Here is a 21,689-nt window from a genome sequence, read left to right on the forward strand (position 1 = left end):
TTAATGAGCAAAAACACCAGAAAATCATAGAAAAGCATGCAAAACAGCAAATGAATAAAACTCTAGGAAGTACCAACAAAGTGCCCCAAAGTCTTGTAATAAAACAACCAAAACAGCATAGAAACTAGCTAGTATGTGTTTTAGAGATTAACTTTAGTTGGCTCCACAGAGAAACCAAATTTTATTCTTCAACTGAAACATTAAACAATTAATGAATCTGTAAATCAGGTAAGCATTGGTCTTAATTGATGCTAACTCCATTAGACACTGAATTAAGCATCCAAATTGTTGTAGGCACTTCTATAGCATCAGCTGGGAAACAACAATACCTAGAACCAAACCCAGAACCTCCAGCCATATGGTGGAGGAGAGTCATTAGGCTGTCAGTTCTAGGTCCCTATAGATTATTTTTCCCATCTTAGTTGAAAATGCAGACAATAGCATAAATTAGATGTAATTCACAAATATTTATATCAAGTGCATATAAGATTTTTGATTGCCATAAATATGTTAAGGCGGATCACTATCATTTATAAACTTGGAATTGATTAATTGAATGGCAAAAAGAAAGTAGTATGTATCATAATTTTAGATAATAAACAAGAATTAAGGTTAATTATAAATTCCAAAAAACAATGGGGTCCAAAATTCAGTCAACACATTGCAAAGGGACTACATTTCTCTTTTTCCCTCCTCCCAAAACAGGGCAGCCCAATATGCATGAGGCTCCTGCCATTGCAGATTCAAACCCATGAAACCCAGGTCACTTGTTGAGCAATCTTACCATTGCACCAAGGTTGAACCTCTCTTTTCTCCTCTCTCAAAAAGTCCAATTTAAAAGAAAGCCTCAACAAAGTCAATTCTCTCACATCAAAGACAGATAAAGGCATGCCCAACTGATTTTGGAGCAATTATCAATTATCGATTCTCTCACATCAAAGAGAAAGATAAAGGCATGCCCAACTGATTTTAGAGCAAAATTAATGATGCCGCCAGTGTATCAAGCATCTCATGTGATCATCAAATGCCAACAAGATTCAACGAGACCATTTAGAAAATTGCATTTAGTTTTAAAATTTTCTGAGGAAATCAGAAATCCATGAATAAGTAGGGAATAAACAGATGTCTAATTGTGATGATAGTAAGATAATTGTAGTCAATCCATGAGAAAGGTCTGTCTAGAAGTACTACAAAATTACAAGAATTCAATGACTTCACTGTCTATTGGAAATTACAGTGTATAGTTACAATTGACATTGTGTTTAGTTGTTCCATGAGAATTTACAAAATTCTTCATGTCAAGAAGGTGGAAATTTCTACTTAAGAGTAAAAGTTCCCAATTTCATGATTTTGCACCCCCCCCCCCCCCCTTCATCTTGTATTACTCTATCACTACACCACCCCACTTCTACTTCAACGGCCAAACCCTTCTGAAGGATCACAGGCCTCAAACATTTAAAAAAAAAAAGCCTAGAATAAAATAGTATCACGATTTCAAAATTAAAAACCTCCAAACACTTCAATCAGACATAATTATCCTATAACAATAGATGCACAAGAGCTCTGCTACTGTTGATTAGGGATGAAAGGAGTCCCTTATAAGGAGAAGGCATATATTCATGGGAAGTGGCCAACGAAAGGTGAAGCTGGTGCTAACAGAATGCTAATGAAGTCCTACTTCAAGATGAAAACACTTGACATAATTAACGAAACAACCCTTCTTAAGACCTAATGGATAAGAAATTTATAATTCTACAACCTGGAAAGCACGGTAGACAGTCCATTAATTAATGTACCATATAAATCCATGTATTGATGTATTTTGTAAATTCTAGTCCCAAAACAACACAGTTTCCTATGTTACAGGTTCACGACAACAAAAACAGGCAAAAAGAAAACCAAGGACTTCAAACGGATATGTAGCATGATGCGGTGCAACCATTAATAGTTTCCTATAAAGAAGTAGCATTACTTCAAATAAAACAAAAGAAATTTTAGCAAGTACCTTCTCAACGACACTTTGAGATCAACGGAGAGCTTGTAATCATCAATATGGGAGTTATCAAGAAGTTGCTCTAAAAACTGCGCATCTTCTGTGCTCCTTGATAAACTTTCACTTAGTCCAACTGGTGCAGGGAGTCCTCTAGCTAATGGTAGCAGAGGTACAAGCACAGCGAAGCTATGTGTAACACTCTGTCTAACTGCATGATCACAATCGCTCATACATCTCAGGAGTGGAACCACAAGTAAAGGAGCATAAGGAACCAGCTCCACACCCAAACCCTGAACAAGCAAGCTCACAAGCATTCCAGCCCCCTGTCTTGCATGCACAGATGTTGTATCTGACAACATAGGAATAACTTTTTCTATCACTGCTCCCATCACACTGACTGTCATCGATTTGGCCATGGAGGTGATGCATCTAGAAGCAGCTAATCTAACAGCAACATGGTAATGGCGGATGCACCCAAGAATGCATGGAAGAAGAGTGAGAAGTTGTGGTCTTAATGACTCATCTACCATAGGTGCAACCGAACGAACCACCTGGAAAAGGAAGCACGTTCAGAGAGAAAAGAGAAGTTACAACTACAGGTGAGAAGATGAAAATATGGATTACTAACAAAAAGAAAATCCAACTGGTACAGCAATGAATCTTGCACTTCCTGGATGACAAAGCAGGTACACAACAAACCATAGCTCAAATAGTAGTATGCTTTGCAAACAAAGCCATAATATAGATTATAAAACTGTACAGTTTTTGATTTAGATCAAAATCTCATTTCGGATCATAAATTACAATGCAATTTGCTCAAGAAAAATAATGATGCCAATACAGTAACAGCAAGGCAGTTTCACTTATAATTGTTCAATTATAAATATCCATCCTATACTAAGCTTGCCTCGTCCCACAATTATCCACACTCTAATATAGAGCAGTCTTGATGGGTTAGTCATTCATCAATGACACACTTGAATCAATTAAATTTCTTGAGGATTATAACAAAAAAACCTTCTATGCCTTTTAAATGCTTAGAACGTTGCCTAAATTAGGCATTTTTGTACAACTAGTTAACAGGAAAAGTACTTGAAATTCTAATGGAACATAACATGTTTACTAACAAACCTCTAAAGACATCAGGTTTGAGGAAACTTTAAAACTGAAGACCAGCAATAATGAAATATTGCTCTTATCATGGCTATTCGTAAAAATCTTATTCAGAAATATATGGTCGTTTTTATTCATAAGCAAATTTCATCACAGAAGATACTGGGCACTAAAGTCCATTTAGCCCATATTTTCATGGAGAAACCATTGCAAACTAGTCACAATTAGGTGACATCCAATTGTTGCACTCAATGGGCCCCATCCAACCTGTTCCAACCTTCCTCTTACAACAATTGGGTAATATCTAGTTTTAAAGTTGGAGGCCTTTATAAAACATTATCAGTTTTCACCTCTCTTCCACATTTACAACCAACAAAATACATATTGTGTCATATATATATACATATATATACATAGAATGCCATTGAGGATGTCACAGTGCACAAAAGAGAAGATATACGCATAGATAGGAGAAAGAAAAGAAGCTTTTAGATTATAAAGCATATAAATATGGGAACCTTAAACAATTTAGCAATAACAAATCTCATTTCATACACATAAAATATTGTTAGTCAGAACTGCATAGATTAAGTATATTTCGGTCCATTATCATCAAAACAACAGTTAATTAACACAAATTCCTGCTAGATATGAAATGGTTTTGGAGAGATGGGAGTAAGATTAGCTAGACCAGTACCAAGATCCATACAGAGGTTGCCCGGCTATATGGTATGGTATGGTACTAGTTCCTTGCCATTCTGGTCCATTTCAGGCCCTCTTTTTAATTTTCAAATTTTGAACTGAAGTCAGCATATGGTTTGCCAACTTTGGTTCAAAATGCAAAAAATAAAAAGAAACAGAGGGAGGGACACAAAGTGAGGGAAGGAGGGATGGGGGTGGAGAGAAAGAGAGAGAGAGAGAAGATGCCAGAGCACCTCAGCCCAAAGCCCTTCCAGATGCGATCAAGAGACAGACAGAGAGAGAGAGAGAGAGAGAGAGAGAGAGAGAGAGAGGGGATGCGAAAGAAGGGGGGATGCCGGATCACCTCCACCCAGAGCCCTTCCGAACACAGCAGGGAGAGAGAGAGAGAGAGAGAGAGGAACCTACCGAAGAGGTGTCGATATCATTCGAGAGAGGTGGAGACCGAGGGGGCCTAAGGTTCCATTGTGGAGAGAGGCATCAGGCACTTCAAGAGGGGGGGCAATCGAGAGGTTAAATAGGCTGGACCAGGTGGATGGGATAAACCACTTCAGGCCAATGACAATCTGGTTCGGTATGGGCCGAACTGCCTGGTTCAGGGCATTCATAGGATGGGAGTCCTAATACCAAAAGAACTTGACATATATGCTGGAACCCATTTCAACCTAAAAGCCTTAGCCCTTGGATTTTGGACTCAGTCATCCATATCAATCCATCCACCTCTCACTAATTATTTCATATAAGACTAAACCTCACATGTGATACTCAACATTCTCCCCCTTCACGTGGGAGCCGATTTAACTCTCCCTTGAGTCCAATCCACTACTCTTTGATCAAGCTCCAATCCAATTATGCTTCTAAGCGTGCCACACTACCACATGTTATCATTCTAGCAAGAGCTCACTCTCCACGAGCCATACTTCACTATGTGGTATCACTCAAATTCAAGAGTCTCGGAACTCCCAGAGCTAATGTTCCACCACACCATTACAAGAGTCTGCTCTTCCAAGAACCATACCCGAGCCCATGCTCAAATCCAGCACCTTGCTATATCGAGTCCACTTGCGACACCCACACGATACACTACGGGCACCATGAGCTCCCACTAAATATTCCATGTGGGGCTGAATCTCACACATGATCCTCAACAAATGGTGCCAAGAAGAATATAACATTGGGTTCCTCTCATTTAGACAACGTTCTAGTTAATTTTTGTTTCCGACAGATCAAGTGATCTTTCAGCTTGAAAAATCAGGAAATTATATCATGAAGAGCTAGCTACACCAACAAGTGATAGAGATATTATTGCTGCTTTAGCTTTACTCACATTAGCTGCATTTCTAGATAGGTCTTATGAGAAAAGGGTTGAATTATTCTATGAAATACATATAACTCTTTTACCATCCTCGATTCAATTGAATAATTGGATTTATTTTTTCAATTTTATATCTTGTCTTCTAGCTAAAACTAACTTGATAACAAACCATTTCTCCTTTCAAACTTTTAGAACAATAAAAAATTTCTTTTTCAGTTTATTTTCTTATGGGTCAAGAGATAGAGACGGAGGGGGAGAGAGAAGGGGGTTAGTTAAACCATTATGATTGTGCTTATCACTTCAAAAAAATATAAGTGCAAGCCAGATCATACCCTAAACCAAGCCATGCCTGATGTTGAGACCAAAGATTCAAATCCCGATGGGACATCTTTTAGGACATCGGGATAGGATACCATCCCATGTGTTAGGATAGGACCATCCCGCCATCGTCCCAGCGTCCCAATCAGGATGCCTTAGGACATCTCCTGTCTCAAGTATCAGGATGGGATGGGATGGCGACCTGTCCCGTTCCATGAGAAAATCGAGACAGCCCCATCTCGTGAGATTTAAAATCTTGGTTGAAACCGATGTGTCGAATATAAATGTTGAAAATAGACCCCATACTCTTGACCAAAATTGTATGATTTCACACAATTGTACCCAAACAGATAAAATCTCAACAGCCTTCATTATTTAAATAAAAAAAGAGAAGTTCAAGCTCCATGTCTAGTTCCATAAAACAAAACTGACCACCAATCAAACACTAAACATGAAATGGAAGAACAAACTGCAGAAATGTGGCAGACTTGGAGAAAAAGAAACAACAGTTATATGCTCACGATAAGTTTGGGAATGAGATGGCAAGTTGAAGGAAAAAATATCAGAATGGTGCAAAAACAAATGTTAACCAAATTAGTTGGATCAGATTCAACTACATCTGCTATTATCATTCAGACTGAATCATCCAACAATTATATCAAATCCAACAACATGGCCGCATAGGAACATGGCATACAATTGAACTGTAAGTTCCCAAAATAAAATCCTAAAGCCAGAATCTGGAGATGGTGTACATCTGACAAACTTATCTGACATCCAATTATAAGATGTTTTGCAGAGTGGTTCCAAGCACCATAGTCTTTTAGCATAGTTGACATTACTATTTCTGCTCACAATTTAGTGACTCACATGGAAGGGGGAGAATGGATGACAACAGCAACATATGTAAGGTCTGATTTCCACTACTTCAACCTTTCTCGGGCACATTCTCTCAACTTTCACGCCCTTTGAAAGAGACTAACTGTTATCACTACCTCATTAACAAGCTCTCTTAGACACATAATCCACAACACAACTTGTTGACTTCTTTGTTGAATCTCACACTACTCGACACCTTTGATCAAACCCAACATAATTTTCAATTATTTATTGAGGACTAGTGGCAATAAGCGTATATAAATTAATTTGAATTGTAGACCACCATGAATGAGCTGATAGCTGTGAAAGCAGCAAGAATGAGAAGCAAAGTAGTCACGTAGGTCTGAGCTTGTTATAATAGCAACAAAAAAATATGAGAGACCAAGATATCAATATTGGCAAATGTTTCATGAAGGCATCATGACCAATTGAAATTAGAAAAACATTTCTATAGCAAAAAGAGAAAAAGGTTCAGTGACCACTAATGAGCTCATCTATTGATATGGCACACACTTCGCAAGCCTGAGATAGAAAACAGTTGCTTGAAGTGCATTCAACCAAACAAAAGTACCAAACATAAAATGCTAGCAGATAGATAAATTGGACTCGCAATTAATCGGTACCTAAATGAAGCCTGCCAAGTTAATAACATATGCAGGGCCAACTTAGTAATACTAAACCCTTCATGGATGTTTAAAATAAAATGCTCCATACAGATTCCACTAAAATCAGTAATTAATAAAAAAAACCAACCTGAATGTTGTTTATCAAAATTTGTGGATCCTTATCCTTGCAAAAGTCAATCATTTTTAGCATCTTCTGCTCATCTGTAAGAAGATGAATTTCAGAAGAAAGAGGTTTGAGAACCTCAGTCAGACACTCCCAGAGCTTCGGAAGTTTATCAAACAATGAAGACCCAAATTTCTGGCATAGGTGTTTTAATGCCATTTCCGATCCACGCCTACTTATAAACCCTTCCACCTTAGACCTATCTTCAGCAGCAGGTAGCACCTGAAGCTTAGCCCTCTGACCGCTAGCTGCCTTTCCAAAAGACAACAAATTGTGGTCCTCAATGACCTCCATTGAATTTATGAGTGCTGCTTGGGGTGTCTCACAAGAATCTGCACATGTCAAGCTGCAAAGATTCTTAATTAACTTATCATTTGGACAAGGCTTACGCCCAATACAGTGAAAAATAAGCTCAGCAAGTGCTTCAGCAGCCTTTTGTTGCAATATTTCCTCCTGCATGCAGAAGGCATATTTTAACTTATTAGAAAATATTGAAATAAAAGGAAAACTTTTGTGAAGAGATGGTCATCGAGTATTTAACCTGTTCCCTTTTGACAGCAGCCATTAAAGGCAAAATAACAGGATTGAGCCTCGTGGGCAATTCTGACATCCAGACCACTGCAGCAGCAACCAAGGCTGAGACAGTTACATGTAGATTGTTCTGCATATAGGTTCAGAATAAGAAAGAGTTTGTGAAAATTCAACAGTGAAAAAGATGGATCCCTTTGAACAAAAAACCAAAATCATGATCAAGAAAAATCTAATGAGATCATTATCTCAATTAAATTTCATTTATGATTAAAAGAGTTCAAAGAAAAAAAAATGCACAACTAAGCAGTACAATCAAAGACCTGAACACATTTTAAGTAGCCTGATGTAGCAAGAACTCGCTGTTTCAATGACTCTATATCATCCAAAAGGTGTTTTTCAATGGTTCCAGCGCCAGTGGAGTCAACGGGCAATGAAAGTTTGGAAACAAAATTAACTGCTTCATCAACACTTAGTGTATCCACATTAAAATTAATACTTGACCTAAGGTCTTTGAATGCACCAGAAGAATCAATAGAGCGGAACAGCAGACGGGCTTCATTGCGCATTTTAGCATAACTTCTTGAAAGTTCAGCATAAGGAAGAACTGAATCTTTTGTAGGAAATGCCGGATCAGAGCAAGCCAACAAATCCAGCAACCATTGCTTCAAATCGTTCAAAATGCCAAGCAAGATTTTTCGAGATTCAGCAGGGTCCCTGCTTTGAAGTTCTTTGAACCAAGCCACAAGAACCATTGAAGCCACCTGGAAGTGCATGTCACATTTTAATACAAGTCAAGCCATCATTTTGCTATAAATGAATGGCGGGAGTACACGGCTATCAAAATTAAATGAGAAAATAAATCTCACTGTGAATCAGGGAAACAATAAATGCAGTAGATTTACCTGTCTCTGGACTCCAGAAAAGGAGGTAAGGTCACTCCATAATGTATCAACTACAACATGTAGAGAAGTCGCAGGCAACTTAGAGGCAAAAATACCAAGGGCTGTTGCAGTAACGACCCTTGTATGAGTGACAGACTTTTCACCATCTGCATTAACAATTATCTTAGTGATATTGGCGGGAACATCAAGATTTTTCTCCTGCAGATTATATTCTTTTGCAGAATCACCAGCAGAGGTTTTATCACTTTCATTTTCAAGCTTTACAGCTCTCATTTTAGCAGCAGCTCTGGAACGACTTTTGCGAGGAAGCACAACTGGCCAAAACATTTTTGTAGAATCCAGATAGGAACCACATGGAGTAGTTGCAAGCTGCATCCAAGATGCAAAATACGCCTTCGCAGAAGCTTCCAAGTCCTGCTCTGGGCACTGCAATCAATTTATTTTATCAAGAATTCAGGTTTAATCAGAAATGGCATGCACCTGTTCATTTCCTAGAAAAAACAAAAACAGAAACCAATTAGGTCACATCGCCAATAACCAGAAAACCTGAAGCAGGAGCCTCCACACCCTCTCCGAAGACTGAAGAATATCATCATTTGATTCCAATAGCAGATTCTGAAAAACAATCCGCAGTGCATCACCTAGTACTGAAGCAGGCCAAAATCTAGTAGCCATAGATTCGCAAGAACTCCTTGTATAACCAACTTCAAGAAGCCGCTCCTAGAAAAGATTCAAGTACTTGACAATGTTAAAATTAGGTGCATGTCACATTTACTTGAAATGGCTCAGAAGTCCTAAGCTAGAAATGCCAGCATGGAAGTTGGTATCAAAATATTGAAACATCAAAGCTGATAAGCCCTAGCCAATAATCTATTTGAAAACCAATTACTAGGATAAAATTTCTGAAAGTAAGATGCTAAGGTCAAGGCATATATGAAACAGTTACCAAAGTGCGTATGGCAGAATGACGAACTGAAGTGATACTGTGTCTCATAAATGGCCACAGCCTGGGGGTTAGAGTGGACAATATATAGGGATTATCCATCAGTTTAGTGGCATTCCCATGTTCTTCGGCTTGAGATGCTTCGTTAAGATCAAATTCCTGTTTCTCGACCAATGTCAATGTATCTAGCATCTTTGGAACCATCTCTGGCTGAGAATATATTTCTGCCAACAAGTTCATTACACTGCAAAAAGAGCAACACGAACAAAAACACAAGTTAAATTTCGAACTGGCTCAATTAACTAAACACGACAGCTCTATAATTTTTCCAGAAGAATCAAGAATTTGAAGATGTTCAAAAACTAATATATCTGACTAGATTAAAAAGGGAAATCAATATAAATATGCATTAAAATATGTACTTTACCAAGACTAGGTACAAGGATTTAAATCATGATAGGTACTTTAGCTCACTAGTACAATACATTCAAAAACATGTACCACCAACACAACATACTGGCCAATGCTGAAACAAAAAGGAGCCATAAAAATACCTTAATGCAGCAGTATGGGGACAACTCAGGCCAGTCCACCTACCTGAGGGCGTGCCCAGTACTTGTTCCAAGCTCACACAAGACAACACAGACCAGTATCTAAATCCTAGCTTATATGATAAAACTAGGAACCATAACATAGTACAGGGTATAAGTTCAAGGTACCTTGCAGTAAAATCACATAAAAACCCAGATAAATGATTATTCACCATAAGGATGACCTGAAGTTATCTCATGAACGGTATAAAAATAACAACTGTAATTTGAGATAGACAAAGATTAATATATTCTTTTGAGATAAAGGGAAAGCCACCTGCACTATAATTAATTACCTGGTCCTAATACTCCAGGATGCACCACTCAAGATTCTCATTGCTTGGTAAAGGGGTAATGACCACTAAGGCAAGCACCAGTTCACCAATCACATATTAATACACATCTTTCAAATATAAATGTTTCACAAGGAAAATGTCACTTGCACGACAAGGTGCACCTAAAGCCCTCAGGAATCATCATAAGCCTTTTTAGAACTACATCACTAGTAGTTCCTATTAAAATAAATGATAGAGAATTATCCAAAATAAATATCCCTTACAAACAAATTGTTCCCCTTAGGATTGCAACACTTTCCAATCCTAAAAATGATCCACTTAAGGCATTTCTTGTGGAGGTATAAGGTACTACAATATCCTCACCTAAGCTTGGTATGTGTCTGAATTGTATTTTTTTATTGGACACGTGATTGCAATTTGCAAATCATGAAGATTTCCATTTTACTGTGAACGGCAGTGCAAGTCAGTATCCTTCATGCCAATTGGCAAATTACTATGTCCCATAGCAGACCAAGTAAAACAGTTTAAATATGTCAAAATATATTAAGTTCTATTGCTTTTTCGCTTTCATCAAAATATTAGATTTCTCAGTTTTTTTCTCTTTTTACTTCCTTAGTTTGTTCCTTAATCATTGACATTATGGATGTTGCTTGGAAGCACACATGAATAGAGTCCAGTAGATACGTGGTATAAATATGCAGGCCAAATAATGAAATGAGTCCAGCTTCAATTTGTTTTGCTGATGCTAACATACCCGATCAAAGAGAGAAAATGACTAGACATGAATAGAAGTTAACATGAAAGAAAAAAGAAAAATAGTTGCCTTGCTCAAAATACCTAAATGTTTGCCTGATTTTTTTTTTTTTTTACATTACTGAAGTTTGGTGTGAATTTTGAAACCTCAAAAGCAGTTGTACAAAGTTTCTACCTATCTTATCACTTCTTCAATAACACAGTATTGCACATAAAAATGATTGTAATGAATAAGCAATTACCTGCTTGTGGATGGGCTGAGGTCATCCAAGTCAAGCAAAATATCCCAAAGCAACATAACAATTGAATGCAATATTTTGTCATCAAGGGAGACTATGGCTGCAGCAGCAGGTATTAATGCCTCAGCCGCAACTGCCCTAACATCATCATCTGGATCCTCCAACCCAGCTCTACAGGCAGGCAGGACATAAAACAGTAAATCTTGAAGCATCTCCTGGAAATCAAACATGAACTTGAGAATCAAAACGCAAAATATAAATCAGATATGCCATATTTCTTACAGTATGTTTAGTTATCAGTTTATCAAGTCACGAGCAATCAATGAATTATCACATCATGGTACATTCTGATAATTTATCAAAGTTCTAAATCCCTGTCCCAGAACCTGTATTGATCAGGGACCAATTCTAGATGGTGTCTACCCAACACTTGAACAGGTTGACATCCTGGTGATTCACAGGAATGCCATTTTTTTAATTTCCATTGCTGTTTAATGTTGTTGTTTTTGATGATTATTTAGAGGGTCTTCAGGCTTTATTTGTCATAATTTAGGAATAGAGGAGGTTTTTGAATCCAATATCGGGTTTATGGTGTCGATACTGATACCACCACCCAGTGTTATTAAAGGTGCACCTCAGGCACAAAAGGCGCTAGGTGCAAGAGCCGTCGCCTTTGTACCCCCTAAGCAAGGCGACAGCTCTTAGGCACAGCCTAGGCACCTCAGGCGCACACCTATGCATTGTTCAGAGGCACCCAAGAAGCATAGGATCCCAACAAGTATTAATTTTTAGTTTCTAAAAAATAAGAAATGTCAGTTATAGTATATAGGAAAGATCAATTATCATAAATAGGGATTGGAGAGGCATCATTGAAAGTCAAACGGGCTTTAAAAACCTACATGAGGCTCTTGGAATCGCCTAAAAGAATCAGAAGACAGATGCTGAAGCGTCTCCATCAAACTCTATCTCATCTCATTGCCAAAGAAGAACCTTCGTCTCATCTCATCGCCTAACACCATCCCAAGTGCAGCTTGTAGATGAATCAGAGGAGAAGACAGATGATGAGTATGAGAAAGATATTGGAGAGGAACAAAAAGAAAATGATGAGGCTGGTTTGCTTGATGATGATGATGGGGAGGATTAGCCAATTAGGAATTTAGAAAGCACTTATTTGATTGCTTTTGGATTAGAGCTAGTTTTTACGTGGACTTCTTGTCCATAGATAGATCTTTTTCTATTTTTATTTTTTAATAACAGGGTGCTAGTTTTTACTTGCTATAATTCTTACCCATAGCTAGTTCTCTATTTTTCTCTTTTTGGCACCTGACTTCTCTAAGACGCGGGCGTGCACCTCGCACCTTGTGCCTAGGCTCCAAGGACCCCTAGCACCTAGGTGCACCTAAGGCCTTTAACAACATTACCACCACCTTTTATAGTGCCTACGACACGAGTCTCTCTCCCCCCTTCATCTCTTTCTCATCTTGTTTTGTTCCAACTTACATTTTAATGATGCATTTTGGGCCTTTGGCCAAAGGGCTAAGGCTAAAGTCCAAATATTTAATCCTTAAAACATCCCCGAACCCTAAATTATGGCATAAACATACCCTAAAACACTTCCGAACAACCATTAAAAGCAACAAACAAGAGAAGAATTTGCATCCTAGAGAATTACAAGGAAGCCAAGCATCCCAAGTGTCGAGAAGGTGGGTATTGACTATCACTATCATCACACTGGTTCACACTAGCCAAAAACAACTGGGACAGCCGGTCTTTCATGTCCCAAATACATTCCAGGACCTGGTATGTCATCGAGCTGATCTAAAATGGATTGGAACTTTAAGCCTTGTCATTAATATCAACTAAAGTCTACTTCCACATGATATTCACTAATACTCTATTTGGATTTATATATTATCAACCTAGATTGCCAAAAATTTTCTTCAATGTTCCAATAAAACATTCCATCAGAGTGTTGCCTTCTCATCTGCAAATAGCACCGCACCACAATATCCATTCCTACATTTCACTAATCAGTTAAGCATGACATGGATAAAGAGAGAAGGGCTTCAGGCTGAACCTTCGAGAACAGAGTCACAAGTACAAAGTGACTTGCTTATCTGTGGATACTTATAACACCTATGACCACTCCTTGGCATGTCCATAACAATTACGATTTACACTTTTGTGATATTTCTTTATTCAATGCCCTCCAAGTTACACCACACTGCACCATATAAATATACATATCAATAAAAATAATCTGTAGATGCATTCGTTTCTATCTAAATCCTTCAATTAACTACCATAGAAATTAGCCTTCATGGACCATCATGTGAAAAAATTGATTTAGAAAGATCTTTGGCATTTTCTTAATATTTTATTTCATCAACTTCCTTTAATATCATTGCAATGGCCTAACAATCTAAATTTTGAGACAGCTATAGGAAATTTTGAAAAAATCTTAATTTCATCAAATGCACATTCCCATACTTCAACTAGGCAAAGGACCAATTACCAGTTTCCCATGCTCGTATTTCATTCAGTGCTAATACCTTCCCAGGCATTTCTGCAACAAGGTCTGAAGTGTTATCTATTGTGGCATATTTTACTAATTTATCAGTATCACACCTTTTAAACGTTAGCACTCGATACGATTCATTACTATGTTCATCAAATTGTACCTACAAAGGCTAACAAGTATCACCCAAATAGGTTTCAACAACCCAGCAATCCCTGAAAAAACCATGTTCTAGAGTTATTTTATTTTTCCTGTGTGAAATGATGAACTCGAGAGGGTGGGACCGTTGAATCACCCAACCTGATCAAGTGATAATTGTCCATGGACATTCATACCAAATCCACAAATTTATAATCAAATAGTCCAAAGTGAATTTAGAGTTCTAACATATCTATAGACAAATTAAACAATCTTTATTATTTTTTCATAAATCAAGTTCTTATTAAAAAGTATGCATTAACTTTGAAGAAAAATTTCCAAAATAAATACCATCGCAATGAAAATAAATTTGCCTAAAGTCATGTCCCATAGTTCATGCATAGATGTACTGAATAAGGCAAAGGAAACAAAGAGAATAATTTCAACTGCAGATGCCATTGTTACCACCATTTTAATAGTCTTATTGCTTTCATATTACTTTACCATTTAGTATACTTTTAATGATGAAATTATCTTAGATAGACTTAGTGTTTCCGTATTACTTTTGTATTTTTATCATAACAAGGGTCATACTTTTTTAGTTACTACGTATTACTTTATCTGAAAAAGTATATTTTATCTATAAAGCTGATTTTTTTTCCTAAACATAGAGAAAACTATGATTAAGTAGGTCAATTCCAGAAATTTAGAGCAGTCTAAAGTCCGAATCCAGCCTGGTTTAAGTAAGATAGTTAAACATTATCACCTGCTGTTATCTGACAGCGACCAGCCCTATCCCAGTTTGTTGCCACCCAAAGTTGGGTATTGGGGATGGAAGGGGTTGGCATTAGGATGAGTCTTAGGATCAACTAATAGGAACATAAAAAGTTTCTGGTTAGTTCAGGAAGAATAGTTTATCCTACAAAGTTTAGATATGTTACACCACTTATACACCACCAAGCATTTGATGACTCCCAATGTCACCATAAATGATATGGTGACAACACTATAAAACCAAAAATAATACTGGAAATTATTAGTGCCATAGAGCCTAAAGTTGTGCACTCCGAAATTACATGTAACCAATTCACAGGTCAGCAGACAAAAAGCTGATTTGCTCTCTGATGTGATCCACATGTTATTATGATCTCATACAAGGCTTAAGCATGTAATCAGTCAACTGAAGGATATTCTTTAAATCCACGTTTCATCTGCCTCTTCTTTTTTTTTTTTTTGAAAGTAAAAGGCAGAGGCACAATCAAACAACTTCTAGGAAATTATGGGAAAAGTACCAAAGTTAAACACTAGAAAACAGCTCCAAGATTCAAATATGGAACCTCCTCACTTTAAAGGAGGGATGAAACAGCTGGGCTATTGCATAGCTTGGTATCTGCTTTTTGGGTGACAGCTTGACCTTACGTATCTTAACCCAGGAAAACAAAATGAAGAGAGAACCATAGAGACAAACCACAGGAGACAGTCATCCATAAATTTTAGTGTTGCAAAAACTGCAGATTAATATCACCAGTCTCTTTTTAACACATCACATGAAATATGGAGAAATATTGAAAGGATAGAATCTAGCAGAAAAAAGAAAAGGGAAACCAGAAAGCCATATAAAATAGCAAAGTTATTGAAGGGGGAAAAAAAAAAACTTTACTTAAGTGCACCACTATACGGCACACGTAAACATCATGCTATTAAAAATTAATATGTGCTGACAGCAAATTTTGTCAAAAATCATTTGCAAGCTGGTGAAGCATTTATAACAATGTTTGATCACCCACATTTTTCTTGGCCACAAAATTGTACACATAATTAATACAGTACCATAACAATAAAATCAATCGATTCATTAAGTAAAAAAATGGGGAAAGGACATGAGGGATAAAACATTAGAACAAGAATTGCTAAAAAAAGGTACCAGATAATTAATAGTTGACATTTTGTTCAAATTCATACCCTTCGAACTGCAACTAAATATTTTATCCCAAGAAGGCTTCCATGACGGATTTCCCATTCTTGCCTGCACTGAAGAGAAATAAGAGAAATGATAAGAAAAGAAGCTTGGCATCAGTAAAAAGACCTGTCATTAAATAATATATACCTGCATTTGCAGTAAGATTTTCAATGTTTCATGAACTAATGAAGGATGCATGTACTTGAGAACAGCGCCAAGAGCTTGAGCACAAGTTTCACGAACTGGAGCAACGACCTGGTCGGAAACATAGTCTCCAAAGCTACAAGATTAAGGGAAAAGAGAAGGAAAAGAATTATTGGATATAGCCAGGAAGTTTTAGCCTTGCAGGACCACTCAAAATGAAAGTAATCATGTATAAGAAAACATCTGAGAAATGAGTGCCAACTTTATTAATGATTACAGTGTGATGGTTAATTTCTGGTATAAATGAATCCCAGTTCTTGCTAAAAATACATACCGATCTAAAGAAAGAACACACAGAAATCGAATGGCACAATCTTGCAAAAACTCCCAGTTCTTCACCCATGAGTGCCTGGCCAATTTTATCAATTTCACGAGTTTGGAACTTTCAGCATGATTCGCAAGAACATTCACATTCAAAATGGAGCTGTTATCTTCAAAGAAAGATCGTAGTGATGACATATCCTCTTCTTTGACCTGAGAATTCAATCCATCTGTACACAAATCTGGTTCCACCTTAAGAGGTGCAATGTGAAGGTTACCATTAACACACACAGGAGTTGCATCCACCAGACCACCTTCCATGTTCCCATAAGCACCATTATTCATCTCCTTATTTAAGTACCCGATTCTATTATTGGACAGAACTGATTCTTCACAATTAGACTTGTGCCTCTTCAAATCAGGTTCATACTCATCAACAGTGAACTGTATATTTAGATCAATTTCTCTAGCCCTTTTTATTGAATTTAAAAAGCTTTTATCATCCAAGTCGACCAAACAGGACTTCATCAAGCTCAGATCAGGGAAGTATACTCCAGCATAGGCCCCTTGATATGTTAAAATTTCTCTCAAAGCCATGATAGTACCATGGCGCACTTCCCAAACTGTCAATGCATAAAACACATATGGCATGTGGTCATGTAAACCAGAAGCAATAATACATAAAACTAAAAAATCAAATTAAAAAAATTACCAGGGTCAAACATATCATGAACAAGTTGCTCCACGAATTGTTGAAAAGGCCATTTCCCATTTTCACCATGCTCACTATTGTCTTCATCTGCTGGAGAATCTGTTGAATCCTGCAGAGAAAAAGTCTATACGGTGGAGCATTTGATGCTTTGTGCAGCTTCATATATACATATACATACATAAATATATACATATACATATATATTCACATATATTCACACACACACACACATATATATACACATACATACATACATATATATACATATAAACATAAATATACACACACACACATATATACAAATATATATATATACACACATACATATACATAACATATTCAATACATACATATATATGAGCGTGTGTGTGTCGGTGCAGGCACGTGCTTGTGTGCATGTACATGTATGCACGTGCATGTGTATGTGTGTGTGTGTTGCAAATAAGATGGTATAAGCATGTCAGTAAATAAAATTACAAGCATAATATGGCAATACTTAATAACTTCCAGAAAACGTCACTAACTCCAACATTTCATACCATCAGCAAACTAGGGCGACAAGCATTAGAAGTAGAATAATACATGGCTAGGATATTTTTAAAAAGTATAATAAAATGGAAATGAGGAGTACACAAGTCCAAAAACCTAAAAAAGCCTATGGTGCTTTATTTGCGGGAAATGTTTTCATAAGAAAACTAGTGATTGATTAAATATTTGCCCAGTACAGTGGATGTTGAAATAAGACATTTAGTGATCTGTGACCCTTCTCTAAGCAAGTGGAAGAATAAAATGATGTTCTACATGCTTCCAAATAAAAGGAAGCATAATTGTATCACCAAAAAAAGGGAAGCATAACAGACATGTCCATGAAACAAATCAAGCAAGAAATTGTCTACAGAGGTTCGTAGTTCTCCATGCCGTTTAGCTCTCACAACAGAATAACATAACAAAGTTCAAATGACATATATAACCTCTCAGAATCTGAAAGACAGAAACCAATATAATTCTGTATAAGATATCCATAGGTGAATAGGGTCAACGGCCAGAAGGAAATCTTTAGTCATACCTTACAGGCACCTAGTGGATCTGAACATGTTCCTGTAGGCATCACTGTGTTTTGAGAATATGGTACCTCAAGCTCATCATCCTCAGACAAGCATTTTGTATGATCTTTTGCATTTATTTTTGCTTTTCTTTTTAGGAGATTCAGTTCCCTAGCACTTAACCTTTTAGGCCGAAAGCTAGGGACCATTGTAGCAACTAGCTGCTGGATATTTTGTCCAGACTGGGATGCATGATATCCCCTATAGGATCCATTTCCACTCAGATAACCTTTTTGTGCCAGAAGATCCTCATCTTTAATCACATCACTTACATCCATAAACTGCTCACAAACATCTAATCCTGCAGTTGAATATATATTCAAATGTTAACAGAGCATATAAAGCATATACATGAACATAAAGCATAACTAAAAGACAATAGACTGATAGAGATATGCAAGACCCAAAGATACCATAAAAAATAATAAATACTACCATGGAGAGCATAACAACAACACCATTTGGATTCAATCCATAATTAACACCTCATCAAACTATAACTATGATCGCCAATAAATAAACAGTCATCCAGCTTTTGCCCATCTAAACAGAAATAAGTGCATATTGCAAAGAGAAAAAACCACCAACGGGGGGATTAAACAGAAATTAGCTTTTGCCCATCTAACTTACCTATTAGTAACCTCTTCATCATGGAGAACTCTGAATTCACTGCAACCCAAGAACACAAGTAAAGAAAAATGCCACTTCCCCTAGAATTGACTTAAATGAGACCTTAGTACCCAGAATCTTCTACCTAGGGTAATACACCTGCTTCAGAATCTTCAGAGTCAAACCCGCACCAACTTCCTAAACACTTCTGCATTAAAGATGTCTCAAAAATATCCGCTTCCTTGTATCCGCACCAGCTCCCAATTTTGGCAACTAAGTATCAGGCTATGTACAGAATAATTTAACCCAACTTGTATTTACAGATTACCACATGTTACCTACTACCTAGGCAAATAAATCATTTGACTCCCTCAAACCTAGGAAATGCCTAAGAATAGCCTGAAAACTGTGTCAAATAATTCATGAAACACTACTAAGTTATGAAAAAAGGGACAACAAGAGGAACTAGGAATTTGCTATTTGGCTGATTCCCTTGCTTTCCCAGTATGTTTTCCATTTTTTTCAGACATCATATCCACTTCATGAGTTAGAAAAAATTTCAACCATCCTAACCCCTATTTTGCAGCTCAAGCATGTGTAATCTCAACTCCTGCATCCAATGAGAAGGTTCTATTTCAAGCATATATCAGTGAGTTGGGAACATGTCAAACACTTTGATACTCATCCATTCTATTATTCTAAATTTCAAAGACTAGAGGAGACTCTTCCAACAAGTCAAATACACCATGGTGACACTTGAAGTAGTTGTTTTTCAAGCCTGGGTAAGCATTTAGATATGTAAAACAATCTTATGAATTACAATTCATATTTATAGAATCTTTTAATATTTATTGAAGAACAAACAATTTGCATCACATCTCATAACTTGAAGTATAACCCATTTACTAACATACACAACAACCACATTTCAATCATTAAAAGGTTTGGAATCAAAGGTGACAAAATGATAATGAACCATTAATAACAGCAAACAAGCATCTTGTCAATTTTATATAAGAGATAAAACACTTTAATCAAGAAGGAGAAGTAAAGGTTCTTTCCAACTAAAGCAAACCAACTACATTGTACTCCAACAAAATAAACTAACTTCCTCATTTTCCCATGTTAGCAAATACAACATGGTGCCCTCAAAAAGAAGCAATTTACAAGTTATAATATAAACCCATAAACCTCAAAGTAAATGTTTAAAAGGATGCAAACCCATATATATTATTTGCATCTTAGGTTATTGATTATGGTGATAAAAAAATTAAACTGCAGAAAAATTGGATGGCAAAAAACTGGTCACGAGACCATTTACAAATAAATAACTATAATCCTTGCACAATAAACCTGTATCATAACAGTAGAAAAACATAAAACTTGGAGGAAACAACAAAGTAATTGAGCTAACCCAAACGACGGCGAAGGTTTTGCTTCTGACGAGCTAACCGCTCTGCTGGATTCTTGCTACCGTCACTTGCAACATCATACTCCTAATAATAATAAGAGGTTAATTTTTTTTTATATCATCAGAATATAAATGTCAAAATATTAGACTAAAAGTTGTAAGTTACTAGACTAACAATATCAAAAATGGCAACTCTGATAAAAAGAAAAAAAGCAGAACATCATAGATCAAATTAAAGAACTAGCACACTGTAGTAATGTAATATCAAGCACATGTCAAATAAATTATAAAACTAACAGACCTCCAACAAGTTCAGTAAAGTGTCATATGCCCATGGTCTGATCTAAAATTTGTATGACAAAAGCATGATATTTTGACCACGCGAGATGTGACCCTTGATTGAAAATGCATATGGTTCAGTAAGCGCACAAAGTCAACACCATATGAGATAATAGTCGAATTTGTTTGCAATATAAGAGATTTGTATTTCATCGCACAGGAATAAGAATGGAACTTTGATGAAAATTCCATTGTTTTAGATTTTCTTTGAACTAAAGAAGCGAAAAAGGATGGAGAAAGTAAGGCAAAAAGGTGGGTCCATTTTTATGAAAACTAATATCTATAATACCAACCCATTTTGGCGAGACCTAAATCCTTGCTCCAAACGGTGATAATTAATCGAATCACAATCATCCATCATATACTCCTTCCTCGAAATAAACCATGTGCATGGAACATGTTTGGCACTAGTAAAATATATGACAATAGCACTCATTTTCCACAAAAAAACTGCACATCCAACATGCGAAGACATTATAACCTATTTAGGAAAAACTAAACAGGTTTCCTGAGCCATATTTTCATGGTTCATACTTCATTATGCAATTTAAGCGAGCAAGTATCAGATAGTATTTAAAGAAATGTTGTAAACTATCAACTCATGGAAAAAACACCAGTTCTTAAATGCAGTGTATATACAAAAATGGTGGATGTTGAGATGAGTTTCATGTCAGTCTCAAGACTCCATAGAGTTCATCTATGTTCATCGTATTTAATACTATAAGATGCTCAATTTACGCATCAATATCAACTAAATAAATCAGATAAACAAATGGCTTGAGCACATCTGAAAAAGCTAACTGAGCCAGAAGATATAGTAAAGTCATTACCTGTCCCCCTGATGCTAATAATGGAGAACCAAATTCCAATACCTTATTTATGTCAAAACTGCAAATCAAAAAAAAAAAAAGAAAAGAAAAGAACAGAAATTAACCTCCAACGATTATATTTATATTGTCATCAATTTCCAGAGGTTCATAAATCCACAACAAGAATATAAATTAATGAGATGCATCAAAATCCAAAACAACATAGATGATTAAAATGATATGTTTTCTGATCAAATTCAAGCTT

At 36.5% G+C, this 21,689-nt stretch overlaps 1 protein-coding gene across 3 annotated transcripts in view; it reads right to left on the reverse strand.

The window, feature by feature from the left end:
- LOC105049372 (TATA-binding protein-associated factor BTAF1) overlaps positions 1 to 21,689 on the reverse strand; it is a 45,091-nt gene that overhangs the window by 14,769 nt on the left and 8,633 nt on the right. For 2 of the 3 annotated variants that reach the window (XM_073261840.1, XM_073261839.1), the window contains exons 5-19: positions 21,446 to 21,503; positions 20,280 to 20,361; positions 18,220 to 18,557; positions 17,154 to 17,262; positions 16,455 to 17,064; positions 16,124 to 16,256; positions 15,941 to 16,042; positions 11,364 to 11,575; positions 9,486 to 9,726; positions 9,086 to 9,259; positions 8,540 to 8,965; positions 7,958 to 8,398; positions 7,648 to 7,767; positions 7,071 to 7,559; positions 2,006 to 2,544 (exon numbers count right to left, since the gene is read on the reverse strand). In XM_073261840.1, the coding sequence (XP_073117941.1) occupies positions 2,006 to 2,544; positions 7,071 to 7,559; positions 7,648 to 7,767; positions 7,958 to 8,398; positions 8,540 to 8,965; positions 9,086 to 9,259; positions 9,486 to 9,726; positions 11,364 to 11,575; positions 15,941 to 16,042; positions 16,124 to 16,256; positions 16,455 to 17,064; positions 17,154 to 17,262; positions 18,220 to 18,557; positions 20,280 to 20,361; positions 21,446 to 21,503 (4,074 nt within the window). Of the gene's footprint in view, positions 1 to 2,005; positions 2,545 to 7,070; positions 7,560 to 7,647; positions 7,768 to 7,957; positions 8,399 to 8,539; positions 8,966 to 9,085; positions 9,260 to 9,485; positions 9,727 to 11,363; positions 11,576 to 15,940; positions 16,048 to 16,123; positions 16,257 to 16,454; positions 17,065 to 17,153; positions 17,263 to 18,219; positions 18,558 to 20,279; positions 20,362 to 21,445; positions 21,504 to 21,689 lie in introns of all 3 variants that reach the window. The other variant, XM_010928992.4, reaches the window with a different exon arrangement.

The sequence above is a fragment of the Elaeis guineensis genome, chromosome 8 (genome assembly GCF_000442705.2).
Source record: "Elaeis guineensis isolate ETL-2024a chromosome 8, EG11, whole genome shotgun sequence".
In the NCBI taxonomy this organism is placed as follows: Eukaryota; Viridiplantae; Streptophyta; class Magnoliopsida; order Arecales; family Arecaceae; genus Elaeis; species Elaeis guineensis.